This window comes from Ambystoma mexicanum, chromosome 5q, assembly GCF_040938575.1.
Source record: "Ambystoma mexicanum isolate Mex_15411 chromosome 5q, UKY_AmexF1_1, whole genome shotgun sequence".
In the NCBI taxonomy this organism is placed as follows: domain Eukaryota; kingdom Metazoa; phylum Chordata; class Amphibia; order Caudata; family Ambystomatidae; genus Ambystoma; species Ambystoma mexicanum.
In genome coordinates this window covers 361,590,731-361,606,224 of record NC_090933.1, presented here as the reverse complement: position 1 = coordinate 361,606,224, position 15,494 = coordinate 361,590,731, and the positions used below count along the sequence as shown (strand labels likewise).

Here is a 15,494-nt window from a genome sequence, read left to right as displayed (position 1 = left end):
GCCTAAGAAGAAGCAAAACATCATGACCATTTCTACAAAAGCCAAGCAAGTGACTTCAAAAGCAAAGAAACCCCAAAGATTGCCAGTGATGTTTGAGCCGTCAGGAAGGCAGAGTCTAGGGGACAGAGGGAAGGACTAAGGAGCACAGACCTGCAGAGAAGCCTGCCTGGTTTGTGTTTTGTTGAATTCCTATCAATTTACCCAAGTTAAACCTAATAGTGTGTCTATTTACTGCAAGTAGAAAAAGACATTTGAGCAAAGTCACATGCCACAAGCCACAACGCCACCCAATAGCCAATGCTACAAGTTTATCTCCAGCACAGAACCACACGAGCAAAGCATTGCAAGTATGCAAATTAGACAAATGCAAGCTTTATCTCCAGACAAATGTCTTTGTATTACAGGGCAGGGCTATTTCATACATAACTTCCTTAACACTAAACAGACAGTTCTCAGAACTACAGACAACTACATACTTGTTTCACCCTTCCTGCCGCTGCAAGGCAGAGGCATTTTTTCTAGAGCTAAAGGCATGCATTTACGCTGGAACTCTAGTATTATAATTGTGTATTCCAGATGGCCTGATGGCAGTTAATATCTAAATATAAGCCATGTCTGGTTTTATCATGTTTGCTACTTAGCTTGCACAATTATACAGCCACAAGCATTGGATGCCATATTGTGGGCAGTTTGGTGCTCAGTGAGCAATTCATGACATCCTGGGTGTGTAATAGCCGTCTGGCCTGGGTGTACCCACAACAATCATGCACAGGAACCCTCTCTTGGAGGTCCCCTGGGACTCGGGTTCGAAGACAGAGCTGTCGAGACAATGGCCATCGCACACTAGGGTGCTGCTAAATGGATCCCTTTTGATGTAGGCTGACAAAGGAATGGGGAAGAGTTAGAGTAGCAGCCCAGAGGAGAGGTTCAGACCCCAGAGGGGTCTCGCTTCACCATCATGGCTTTTGTTAGGGCTCTTAACACCACCTCCCCCAAATTCCTGCAACTGGCAAAGGACACTTGAAACAGCATCCAACATTGAGCCTGTGACGACAGGATTGCCCTGGATAACTCTGCTGCTGCAGCATTCTGCTCGTAAAAGGGTGGGTGAGAGACCCTCGCCTTTGTTGATTCTTCTTTGGAAACTGCATTAAGGAACATTTACTGGAACACATTTGGGGGCAAAGTCTGCTCCAAAGTCCTCTGCCAGAGGTGAAGAAACGAGAGCCGCAAGGAAGAGGAAAGCTCTTCTGCCCAAACATCCCATTCACATATTTTGGACACCCAGGTGGGCTGGACACTGGTACCCGGGACCCTGATCACTGAGTTCCAGCAGCTGTGTTCAGCGAGGCACCTGTGGCCCTTAAACCTGTCCTGGGGATTATAGGAGACGGCCCCAGCAAGGTACATCTGATATGCTTTTTGGCATGGCGCTTTATGTCATTGGGATCTGTTAAGCAGATCTCACTTTCCGAGACAGAATTCATCACACAATTGGACTATTTAAAAATCAAACAAAGCTTAGACTATCCGGCCCTGAACAAACAGCTTTCTGTCGCACATGTATATGATATGAATTTGGCAATCTCCTCAAGATTCACATCATGCCAGGTTTTCGGGACAACCACTATGTAAATAATTCCCTGTAAGATTTGCTTTTTACAAATGTATCTTTTGTGGACATCCCGAACACCTGAGGTGAAGCTGGCCCTCGAGAACCGGAGTGAGACATCCCGTTTGCTTATAGACCGTGTTGTCTCGGCAAAAGAAGCTGCATTTGAATGCATCACTTTACAAGAAATGTAACTAGTCAAAGGAGGGGTTTCCTGACTTTCAGGGCAGTGGTCGCCCATCACTGTGACTATGTTTGACGCTTTCCTGTGGCGTGCTCGTGCATGGCCGTGCTTTTCACCTGTTGCATTTAGATAGGAAGAGCTGCGCAGACTCCCCACGCAGAGGAATTCCTCAATGAGCTCGCAGTGACGCAGTGTGAGAATGCAAGAGATGCTGAGCTCTGAAGACTGTGCTGGGGAGCGACGGATACTGACGACTGCTCCGGATAACAGAATTGGCCCGTCCCAGCACCAAACTCTCTACATCTTTTGGCCATCCGACACCATATCACGACTGTCTGACCACATTGCTGAAAAGACACCACTGTCCAAAGGGACTGTTAGACTTTACAGAGCCTCACAGATACAGACATAAATGGGGGGCGACTGTCGTTTTACAGCAATACTGCTTGCACCGTTGCTCACTCATTAGGATTGCCCCTCTAGGCCATCATTAATGCTGCACTGCTATCTTACAGTGTTGCAGATGGACATGTCAACAATACCTGGAAATAGCATGCAAAATATATTAAGAGTGCAAAACATACCTTTATAATTAGGTGGTCATTTAAAACGATACTCATGTGGTTCAACTCTGTGTCTTGAGAAGGGGTTGTAGCAAACACCTATAGAATCTAGGGCGCAAACTGCAAACTATCAGAATGTTTCTTTTTGAAAGTAAACGGTATCAGGGATGCATCAACACCAGGTAGCCCCTGCACTCCTGCAGGGCAGTAGTCATTTCATATCACACAGTGCAGGGGTCAAGGACCTGTTTGCAGCACTGCCATGCGTATCCGCCCCCATGTGCACAAGTTAGCAATGTCTTGCACACTAAACAATGTTACTTGCATGAGGCCGGCTGAGGGATTTCCTGCTGGATAACCTTTCCTGGCACGTAATGGCAATGACTAACCTCTCTGTTCTTCGAAAGAACTACCTTTTCTAGTCCCAAACTGTTAGGATGGCGCCCTGTGGCCATCTGGAAAGGGGACTGGACAGCATGTGGGAGCACATTGGCAGATCCTCAGAGAATCCTCCGGCGAAAGAATAGAAAGACAGTTTACGTTTGGTTTGTTTATTGTGGGAATATTTTGCTCTCAACACCAGTAAACATTGCACAAAAGCGTGGGTTAACCACACAATCCGTCCAGTCTTCAAAATCAAAAATATTGATATGTTTACAGAGCACTTCATGACTACTTCAAACATTATGTGACTGAGACATTCAAATTATGACGTCTAAGAATGAATCCAAAGAACGTAAAGCACATTACCCACTGTTTGCGTCAAACAAATTAGTTACAGTTTTCACCTGGAAGGACTGCTGCGTCCCCCTTTTCAATATGCAAAATAAGGCATCAATGACTTTGGTAGCCACCCTACACATTTGGACGCAGTAGTGTAGACGTATAAGACGTTCCCATAGGGCATTAACCCTTTTAGTGCTAATGACATGTTGGTCACACCCTTGGCACTACATTCTCAGTGCTAAAGGCATGGCGGAACGACTGATGCATGTTGGTAGCACTGAGGCAGAATTCCTACAGCAGTTCAATTAAAGACCCTCATGAATGTACCCACCCCCCTCTAAACAGTGGCAGGGAACTGGGGCTACCTTTCAAAAAGGCAAACCTTTCCAATGACCATCACATGTCATGGTGCTGCATCCAGCATATGGGTTCTACCCAGAGCAGCCATGTATTGCGCCTCCAAAGACTTGTTCAGACTCGGTGGAATGTTGCGTTGCATTTTGTAGGCTGACAGCACTTGATTCTAGTATCAAATGCCTTTCCAGGTGAAAAACGTTTTTAATAACTCACAGCAATAGCATTTATTACACGTTGAACGTTCATATTCCCAAGGATCTGGAAACAAATCTAAGAATGCAATCCATGCAATCCAATATTTCAATGAATAGTTCTACACATTTGTTGAACAAACAAAACAGCAAATTGATGAAGAAAAAAGGCTACCAGATCTTTGTTATTCTCGACAGGAATGAATACCTTGCTTGATTCCTAGTTTATATCGACTCTCTTATTTCACTGGCCATTTGGGAATTTTTGTTCATCAAGGTTTCATTGTTTTTCACACAGTCAATGCAGTTAGCTTTTACAATTCAGAACAAAAAATGGGAATACGCTTCTTCATCAGTGTAACGTCTTATACTGAATGTATGTGTAAGTTACACAGAAATGCTAGTCTTTCACAGAAAGAATGGGTCGACTTGTGCCACGCTGGGTTGGTTAGTGCACAATTAATTTACTTTACTTTATAACGATATCCCCCAAAATCGCTTTAACATGTATCAGACAGTATCCCATACATACATACATTCAGAAACCATCACTCGTGTCCTGCAGAGGAAGGATCCTAAACACACCATTGCACACAATGCACCACTTTGCTGATGACACAGAAACTGGAGCAACATTATGAAGACATTCTGCAGATTGATCCAGACTAACGCACCAGACTAAAGTAATTGGTGACCAGCAACTGACAAGATGGCCAAGCTAATACAAGCTGCCCCATCATTTATTTCCATGATCTGTGCTTGTGAATATTGTGAAGCTGCTCTGAAGAACATTCACTCTACTTCTGCTCACGGCAGCACTGAGCATTCGGCCCACCGTTTACCCAAAGTTAAGCTAGCTAAATGATCTAGCTGCTGAGATGTCCCGGATTAGGGCCTTGGTACCACAATGTTCGCCTTACAAGAAAGGGGAGCCCAGTGCCCTTAGGTGACCACAAGCTCTACCAGAGTATGCACTCATCAGCTCTCTGTGCCGCAGTCTTTCACACCGCAAAACTTATATAGATCGAGGCAGCAGGTGTGAGGGTTTTATCGGAAGGAAGGGAAACTAGGGCTACCAGCAGTCACTACAATTCCCCTTTCTCCAAACTCATGGACCAATTTTCTTGAGACTACAGCTAGGATAAGGCAGCTTATTTGTATATTCATTTTCAGAGATATTTTTAAGGAGGGCTTGAGCAACCCGAGCATCTTCAATCGATTGACTGTCCATGAAATAGTGCGTACAGAAGACATGAGTAAATCCCTTAATTCTAACATTACCATCATAACATAAGAATAATGGCGGAGTCTGTACATACTGGGCACACTACCAACAAAAGAAACGAAAACTAAACAAATTGTAGCATTCTAGGTTGCAAGACTACATCCAAGCGTAGTGGAAGCTGTAGAAAGTTGTTTTCAAAGAGAAAGACATCATAAGCTAATAAAACCATATATGAGGGGCAGATGGCCTTTGTCCATTCTAGAAAGAACAACTTTAGGAATCGGACAAGACGAAAGGCAAACATGTCGATCTGCAACTAGACGTTGGATAGCACTATAGAAATGAAGGATGGTCACCAAACAAAACATCTTGTTCTTTTACCACTTGGGTAAGGGTTACAGCACCAATCATTTACTTGTTCCCTGTGCAGATCTCATCGCAAAGAGAAAATATTTTTGAAAAGCCATCAATTAATGATCACTGATGGACACAGGTGTGAGGCAGAACATACCTATATTCACATGCCAAACCGGGTGGGTTGTCCTAACATGGGTGAGCATGTAGAAGACACTAGAGACCATTCTCAACATCCTGTAAAAAGATAAACATAATTTCTTGCGGTTCTTAAGGGTGTGCAAATAAGATTTCCATTAATTCACCTGGATCCAAGGCAAAGCCCGGTGGGAATGCAAAAGACAAAACCTCTCCGAAGTCTCATTGGCAAAGTACCCAAGAACACATCTGAGCCATTGGCTTTTACATTGCAGGGCAAAAGTGAAGAATCAGCCCTTGCCGTCGACAAGCTGCAAGCAGGAGCAAGACAAGAGTGGAAGGAAAGGGAATCAAGGTTTAAATAGCTCAGAAAAGAGGAACCACATTGTCCAATAAGGGGCCACCACAATCACATGATGCAGGAAATTATTTGTGGCGACAAGGAAAGACAAAGCAATTGCTGACTTCATCCAGACCAACAACATGCCTAACAAATTGAGGATCAATGTCTATCCATTAAGCAAAGAGAATGCACTTGAAGTTCGGACCGCAAACAAATGATCTTTACTTTGATAATCCAATCTACCAAGCGTCTGAAAAGCGCTCCAAATATTTTGAAATACAACTCCCATCAGCCCTAGCCAGAACAGTCAATGGTGAGGGATCATAGGTTTTGTAGTCCAAAACATCTGGTGAGCCAATGGTTGCAGACCCCTGTAATCTACTGAAGAGGATCCCGAGAGAATGTTTGCCCTGCCACTACTGAGGAGCGTTGGTTGGTTGGGCGGTGTGCCCAAGTGCTCTCAAATCTGACAAGATACAGCGGAAATATGCATCTAATGTTGCATCCCTCAACTCCCCATGTCAATAGCAACAGTGTCTTCTTGGATTAGAATCCTCTTCTCTTCAATGGAGCAGTGGGCCTCCTTGCGTGTTCGTAGGAGTCACATTATGCTACTATGAGTATTGCTTGATAGAAAAGGGCCCCCAACCAACCTTCTGGATGCCTTTGACTAATCCAGAATATCCACCCACAACACACTTGAGAAGGGGGTCAAGTATGATTGAGGATCAAACTGCAGTCTTCAATGCTAAGAAATCTGCCACCTGAAAGGCACACATAGGACCACTTGAGCATAAGGACACATCTGGCCAAGGACTTGCCTAAACCATCACACGCAGGTGTATTGGAGATAAACTAAGGGCTGTGAGTTTGAGGCAGCACTAAAACTCATTCTCTTGAAGCAATGTCATATCTTACACTGTGCATTTCATTGCTATGAAGAGGAGGCACAGTAAAGAAACAGGAGAGAAGAAAGTCCAATGAGCTTCAAAACAATAAGAATCCCTTCAAAGTTGTCAGACGAGAGAGGAATCTTACCAGTCAATCATCTAAATAGGTATGGATGTGTGGGTCCTTGGTGTCAAGGAGGCTATGCACTTCCTTAAGTCTTGAACAGCTAAGCTCAGACTCAACAGTAATAATGTGTACTGGTAGTTGGATTCATGTGCAACAAATCTCATATTTCTTCTATGATGCTTCCAGAGAGGAATGTGGACGCACACGTCAGAGGTTGAGGACTTAAAGCCAGACTCAATTGTCAAGTGCAAAGGAAGTAGACCCTGAGTAACAGTCTTCGAGATTCTGCATCAGAAGCAAATTCTGAACAGAGTAGGCCCAGGATGGTGCACAGACAGCCCTTCAACTTGTCAAGAGAAAAATATCTGAAAAAGAAGCTGATCTCTCCATCACAAGTCCTAGTTCTATTAACATCAGAAGCATGAGCTTCTAAATCTCCAAGAAGCTTGAGGGTCTTTTTTGAAATCCGTTGATTAGGGCTGGGAGGAGGCTGAGGGAGAGAAAACCTGAAACACTCGATCAACACAGAGTTCATAGGTGCATGTGATGGACCTCTAGGCTTACATAATTATTTGAAACCTTCTTCCCACAGGGTTTGCGTGCTACCCGACCTCTGGAATGAATGAGTCCTGAGTTCTTTCCAGCAGGGTTCCTAGCAGACACTCTTGGCAGCCTTCTATTGCTTCTGCATCTGGCCACTGGGAGATCAGTCCCATCTATTACAATGTTTAAAGAAACCTCAAAATCCCTGCAGTGATCCTAATTCTTCCTTAATGCACGAAGCTTGAGGACCCTCGAAAGGGTGTTGGAGGACATATGAGCCAGGTAATATTGATGCCTGCGCTGCCAACTTACACTTTGTGAGCCATTCCCTTGGGGGGAGAGAATAATCCTTGCTAGTGTCTCATGGAACATCAAAAAACAGATCATGTGTCTAATCAGATCAGAAGAATGTTGCCAACTGTGCCCAAATTCCTACCTCTACCAGCATTGTTAATTTGTGCTAGGGCCATCCTGACAGAAAAGATAGCAGTCCGCGTGCCCCTGAAAGACTGAAATGTTGGTCCCTGGTACCTATTCTGATACCATGATCATCAAGAAACATTTGCTAAGGGATTCCCCGTCTTGTGCCTGCACCCAAAGCTGCACAAGCCCAGTGGCCGATACAAGGAAGAGTTTTGATACACTTTCTTGCCTACTGAGTCAGAAAAGATGTGGCCAGAAAAGTTCTATGCTCACTATCAACTATGCTGCACACCACAGTGGGGAAATATGCTTTCCTCCAAATGTTCACTGCGATCTTGATCACATTAGGCTACAAGAGGGCCCTAGACCAATCGGAAACAAGAGTGGTAAATAAGTACTGCAACCACCTTCCACAGGAGAGACTAACCCATGATGGCTTTGAGGGAGTTAAACCATCTATTTTGGAAGAGGCATAATCCATTAGATCATCAGCCTGACGAAGGAGCCGGATCAATGTCCAGGTGCTCCCTCCATGTAACAAGATAGGAGGTTGCTGGACAGAGTAGAGTGGAAACAGTTGGTGCAGTATCTGGAAGATGGTGGACCCATACCAAAGCAGCAAACAGCAGTGGAGAGTGGACCTGCAGAATGATATTCTTAAAGTAATCTCTCATCACCTCCAAGGTCTAATTTGACAAAGAAGCCCAATTTTTGGGCCTCTGCCAGGTAGCGGATGGTCCAACTTAGGCATATGGGAAATTTGGAGTCCAAAGGTTTTCCGTCAACTCCTAAAGCGCAGGAGAATGCCATGTGACTAGCTCTTGGTGACAAAAAGATAGGAGTCCTACCTGTCCCAAAGCACACGATTGCTAGAGGAAGTACCATTGAGGAAGCAGGTTACTTGTGTAGGTAGAAGCGCTCTTCTCTAATTTATGACACAAAAAGCAGTCAAGAGATAAATGCATCTTAATATCGATCTCAGAGACAGAAATTAAGAAATGCTTGACAATGGTTCAGACAAATGCACAGACCCTAATTTGTGAGAAGAAATAACCCGATGCCATGCATTGTGGTGTAGGGCTTCAGGTCTGTTCTTTGTCATGACTAAGAAAGACAGCTTGAAGTAGGATTGACACCTTTTCTGTAGCTCACTTCCTCTTGGAACAGGCAGACACAATTGGAGGGAATTGACACTATGCAAATGATGCACATTAGGGAGAGAGAACATTAGTGAAAGCATGTGCACATGCTGCTGCCCTTTTAGAAATTCTGAGTGCCGTACCAAGAATATGTTGGTATGCTGTTCTATAAAGAGGAAATCCCGGAATTTGGAGGAAAGGGACCTGTAAGTAACTGAAGGACTGGCTCGCTTTCGAAGAAAAAGCAACACTGGTGTAATTGTCACAGCACTGTGCCTGGTACTTCCAGCCTGAAGCACATTTTCAATAAAGACGAGCCTCCAGAATGTGCAATATTTCTGCCATCCTGTCTGAGTCTATGTGAAATCACAGTTCACCTCACCTTTATTAATTTCCGTATATGAATGGGAAATTCATGGTGATTCTAAGCTGCAAGGCTTCTGTATACTGTCTACCTGTAAGCCACTGCTTAATGCTAACAGTAAACATAACATCAGTGTGATTAAGTATATGCTGTGTCCATAATGACACTATATGCCTTATCTTTATATGCTTGTGAGTTTTTTGTATATTGATTAACATACTGAAATGGCTGTTTGAAATCATGATTAGAAGAGAAAGGTCTTGTGAAACCATTAAACACTATTCTGATGTTAACAAATCTCTTCAGTTGATGAATGTTCATACTTATGATTTTCTATGCAATGTATTACAGACAGTTAAGCAATAACCTAATATTATACTCTGGCTGGATTAATACTGTTTTAGGAAAAACAGAGTGTTTCCTTTAAATTAAAAAGGAGTGTAAGATATTCCAATGGATAATATAGTCTGGGTTTGAGGAGGAGTAGCCAGGCAAGACTCATCAAACTTGACAAAAAAGCTACAGAAGCTTTAAAACACTCATATTCCTGTATCCCATACGCTTTACTGGCCCAGGGAAAGATTGCAATCTATTGGCTGACCGGGGAGCATCTCAGGTCCTGAAATGTTCCTTGTGTCCAACAAAGGTAGTTCATATGTTCTTAAGGACTCCACCGAAAAAGTTGACATTCCTTAGAGAATACACCCCCTTTCATATTTTCGAAATGGAGGTCGGCTATTGCAACAGTTTAACTTTCTAAATATCATTAAGGTCCTCCAACACCAGCCTTTTCAGTTTCCATTTGTCTAAAAAGGGAAGGTGTCCCTCCTCCATATTCTTACAGTGCAAACACTCAGGCCTTGAGATGGCATTCTTACACCAGTTTACACAGCTAGAAATAAGTTAGGTGGGAGGGGGGCGGGGGGCGCAGAGGTGTAAGGGCACGACTCTCCCACCTGACCCTTTCACTGTACTCTCATTCACTCACAGCAATCTATGTGTTAGCCAAGAAACAAGATGTGAAAGGGTATGGAGGGTTTTACGCATGAGCAAATCAAATCCTCCCACTTGTTTCTTGACCCTTACTTTCCCTGCAGAACTCGCTCTCTATTCCGATGTGTATGTTAGCCCATAGAGGGATCGTGGCAGAGCATTGGCAATATGGAGTGGTGGATGGGGATTCAGGGAATATTGATTAAGAATACTAGAGTAAAAGTAAATGTACTTTTAGGTTTGATTTAATCACATTACTAACTCACTGAAAATAGATTGATTCCCAATCAGAAATACATGAGGAGTTTGGACAGATTAGGACACGGTGAAAAATTGAATTCCCCTCTAGAGTGTAAAGCTTGCATTAAAGCAAACAGTACAATACAAGTGGCTTTTTGGCACACCTCTCTATGGGTACATGTGTTGCACTTTGCAGATTAAGCTCTGTCGGAATGCCCTTTGAGAAAGGAGCTGGTTTTCAGATGTGGCAATACTGAGAAATGTGAGGCTAAGAGACGGAACACGTTGGGGGAACCATTTGTGTATCAGCACCTTGACACAAGGCTTAGGAGAAAGTATTCCGTCCATGTTGCCAATGTATAAGCTAAGAGTAAGAGTTGTGGGAAAAGGTCAACACAAGTGCTTACACAAGGGCAAACAAGAAGCCAGACCATAGTTTTGGTTGACATGAAAATGGCATTTGAAATCTAGACATACTCATCCATGTGGACCACAAAAAGTTGATGGAGGCTCAAAGGCCGATGGGTAAATAACTTCTGAAAGAATGTACTTCAATACAGGATTAGGTTAAATAACGGGTGAAAGATATAGGTTCACCTAAATCAATGAGATATTTTGGAGGTCTTTGATGCTGTGTGGCTGTCCCCGATTGTGCAAGGAGTTAAGTAGGCCAAAAGGACGTTCACAATAGAGAGGGCAGCATATTCAGATCAGACTATAGATTCCCAACTGTAAAAGATACAAATATTAAAAATACAATTACTGGTCAAGTTGACTTTGCCAGAAATGTGATTTGTTAAACATTTCACCATGAGCACAAACACCTCATGCAAGAGGAAGTGCCGCAGACTGCAGCAGATTGCATTGAAGCTGGTTACCCACTTGGTTTGATGGTAACTGGAGAAATGTTTGACATGACAGTCGTTGCTGCAATCTCTGCATGTGTGCGGTTTCAGAGAGTGCACACTGGGACATGGCATAATTTGGACAAGCTCCACAATGGCAGTAGATTTTGGAAAGTGGCATATATTGCATTTTACTTTGCAGTGTGGCAAAGTGGTCAAATTGCTCTTGCATGCGTTCCAGCCCAATGGACCTGTACCTAGCCGAGTAGATCTTAAGCAGAGCAGAAAAGCAGGGAGGGTAGCGTTGAGATCACACTAACCACCACAAAGCTTGCCACATCTTTAGAAATGTTTAGATTGGAAATGAACATCTTCAAATATGAATAACCACAATCCACAATACTACCTTAATGACGCATACAGGGAAAGTTATGTGCTGTGAAATGGGAGGTGTTTGAAAACATTCTAACTAAATGATTTTGGAATGCCAGCAGATTTAGAAGAGGAAGCAATCTTGACTTTGGATTTTGAAGGTCCCACACACTCACAGGTTTCCCTTACCACTTGGCCTTCGAGGTTGGGGGGCTGTTGAGCTGTGGGTGAGGGGGTGTGGAGGGAATGTTGAGCTCTCTCAATATCACAATCTCTACTCCTTTGGCTTCTATCTTCAAAAACTGCCATGTATGTCTCCAGAGAACACTGACTCTACAGAATTGTAAATGAACGCAACAGTACTTTTAGAAAGGAAGATTGTGGGCATGGTTGCATTGTGAAGTCCTAAAAAAGCATGTTTCAACTCATGCCAGTTCCTGCCTCAGCTGCAGGCATGACTTACCATTTTCATACTAATGGGATGATATTTTCACCTCCAGTCCACCATGCCAACTACATTGCTATATCATTTCAAGGACAACATTGAACACGTGGAAAGGTTTACAAAAATGATTTAAAAATCATTGCTCTGGATAGAGTAGTAATTTGCAAGATTTTCTGTTAGTTACATCTTTAGACTAGCCTTTAAGAATTATCCTGCAGTTTTTGGAGCCTTAGAACTAGCATTCCTGAGTGGATTTGGATGGCAACGTTTGCACAATATACATTCCAAGGTCCCCAGAGGCTCAGAAAATTGAAAAGAAGTTTTAGGTTGGCAGTAAGTAGCGTGTTTTGACATCCTAAAAGTGAGCCGGGTTAGCAGTGCATAGATCTGTGTAAAATATGTCAGTCTTTGGCTATTGCACAAATAGTAGCCGGCAGGAGAAGACCAACAGCAATGCCCGGCTGGTACAGCAGGTTTGGTTGGCATAAGCCATGGCCCCATCACCAAATTCATCTACTGGAACCAGCTCATAAAAACAGATCCGATCTACTGAAACGGGGAACCCTGTATGGTACATCAAGGTCGGCCCCACGTGAGTAAGACAATGCCTGCTTCGTTTCGAGGAACTTGTGATATTTGCAAAAAAATAAATGATTAGTCTATGGAGGATGTGACAATATGGCATATTGATCATCATCAAACTACAGCATTCATATGCCCTGCTCATCAATTCCATAGTTTTCAACATCCAGTCACGGGCTGAGCCGCAATAATATAACAATTAAGAATCTGAAAGGAAAAACAATACATGAAATTGGTATAATTGGAATTCTGATGTTCTCTCTTCAAGTGTTCAGCTGGCAACTCTTTATATTTAAGAGGCAATATTAAAGTGACATTCATGCACAGAAACACATTATGTTTGTGGGCCAAATACAAATTGGTCCCCAAGTAGTAAACTAGCGGACGGGCGAAGGCAATATACAGTCTGCCCATCTTTTTGTGAATGCACAGACCAAACATTTCAGACTCCTAATATTTGTACGTTGAGGCAGTGAACACCTCACCAGAGTGGCAATGTAGTTCACATGTTTTTACCAACCTAACAGTAGCCGAACTCTTGGGACGTTTGTGGCAATCGGTGACTCTGCTCAGTCGCTTCTTCTGGACGGCGGCTCCAAGATGCGGGATGAGCATTGTGCCCTAGCCCCACATGGATTCTGTGTTAACATGTACAGGTTCCTTGGCAACAGGTTCCTTCAAAGAGTTGAAACTAAAATGTTCGACCAAAAGTGCATGCACCAAATATGAAATTGGGACCTTTTGCATCTAAGCATAGTGGATAGGAGTCAAAGCAACTGAGTTTTCAATTGCGCCCCTACGATTAAAATGAGGTATTTTTACGGTTGCAATTAACTATCCCAACTACGAGACTCTTCATTATTAGGTACGTGGAGGTAAGTTAAGTTTCTCTTTCTAATGGCTATTCTACTGATGTAAACTGAGGAATATGTCATCTCTTGCAAGGTCACAAACTGAAATCATTCACAGTGCGATGTGAAAAGGGCTTCCTCCAAAAGGATTGTCTGCAATGCATCACACTGAAAATAAATGAAATGTACAATAAGGACAAATTGCCCTAAATCTTGTAATTGAGCTCCCTGAACATACAGACAAAAACTAAACACAAAGATTTGTTTGTGTGCACGAAGCCAAGACGTGTGCAGCTAGGGGAGTGATGACGTCATGGGGCAAGTAGACACCGGCTTTTAACACATATAACACTTGTGGTGCAGCCAAGCCAATGGCTTCCCATCAGGACGTGGCTGTAGACTGAAGATTTGTCCGCGCTACTGCAGCCTAGCATTTAGGCTAGCTCGTCCATATTCACTTCAGGGATTGGTTGCCGCCAGAAGCAGAAACTACTGAATTCTGGGCACATGAATGCAGAAGTCTGTTCTTTATTGCGCAGTGGAAATACATGTTCAACAAGTTCACTCAGCCGGCTGTATCTATAAAAAAATATATATTTTAAAAAAAAAGGAGAAAATATGTTAATTCAATCTTTGCACAACAGGCTTAATTCAGAGTTAACAGAAAATATACTGTCCTACATTACCATTGAGTGGTTTGGAATAAGAAATCATGCACAGAACAAATATAATCAAAGGGTAAGCAGACACTAACTGGATGTGTCCATGTTTCATTACGCCTGGAACACGTGAACAAGGAGAACAATTATTCAGCATGGGCCCATGAACTGGAGTGCAGGGAGTGGCACAGCCAATAAGGTTGCTTGGATTGCAGCCTGTAACAAAAGGTACAAGTCCTCCCTCTAAAGAAACATGGCCTTCTGCCATCGGGAAGAACGGGCAGGTTGGAGTGACAACATAACCCATTCATGCGCTCATAAGCATTAGTGACTTGGAGCTCATCAATAATATTGGCTGATGTCCCTGACCCTTCTTATGTCCCATCACAGGGTGGTTGGTGGGAGTGGGGGCGCATCAGCGGCTTTAGGACCAATAACACATTACATTTCTGATGGCTTAGTGTCACTCCCACAGATTCCTCATCTTCGATACATATACACGGGAGGATAGCTCAGGGGCAAAGTGCTCGCCTTGGAAGGAAGACGACACGTAGCAACACTGGTTCGATCCCCGGGTCCACGCTTAGAAACCTTTGGGTATTAAGCACGTTATAAATAACCTATCATATCATATCTTCCAGTGCCAGGTCAGCCAAACTTCAATGCGTGCTCATGCCACCAGACAGAAAGTACGGAGCAGTATACATGGATCCACTGATGCCCCATGACCTCAGTTCAATCTTTTTCTGTAGCACTCAGCAGCCAAGGCAGCCAAGGAAAATCAGAACAGCAAAAGGTGAATGTGAGCTACCCATCATGAGGAATAGGATGGGAGGGCTGTGAGAGGAAGGGCTAATCAACAGAAAGAAGATTACCAAGAGTTAAGTCAATTGATCATCTAATGGATTCCGTCCTCTCCCAGATTCCTCCTCTTTCATACACTCACATAGCAGTACAGAACCCAGGAGGAAGGGCAGTTGGAATCACCACATGGTCCAGAAAACTCTGAGGAATCACCCACCCAAAACAAGTGCCCTAACCAGACAAGGAATCCAGGCAGTAGTGCTCAGCAAAGGTGTGCAAGGAACCCAATGTAGCCGCCAGACAGATGTCCAAAACTGATGGACCTTTCTGAAGGGCAAAAGTGGTCTGGTGGAATGAGCACCAAGACCTGCAGGCACCTACTTCCCAGCCAGATCGTAGCACTCGGAAATGCAGGAGATGATACACCTAGACAGTATTCTTGATAACTGCACTGCCAACACAAGCACCAACATAACCAACACTTTCAGGTGTACTTCATCCACGAGAGCTAGTAGTCTACAGCC

The 15,494-nt window shown here is 43.6% G+C and overlaps 1 protein-coding gene across 4 annotated transcripts in view; it reads right to left on the bottom strand.

The window, feature by feature from the left end:
* Window positions 1–2,894: 2,894 nt before the first annotated feature.
* The window catches only part of LPIN2 (lipin 2), an 819,298-nt gene continuing 806,698 nt past the window's right edge, over window positions 2,895–15,494 (bottom strand). For all 4 annotated transcript variants that reach the window (XM_069620856.1, XM_069620855.1, XM_069620857.1 and 1 more), the window contains one exon: window positions 2,895–14,086. In XM_069620856.1, coding sequence (XP_069476957.1) covers window positions 13,942–14,086 — 145 coding nt within the window. In that variant the 3' untranslated portion in view covers window positions 2,895–13,941. The remainder of the gene's footprint in view (window positions 14,087–15,494) is intronic.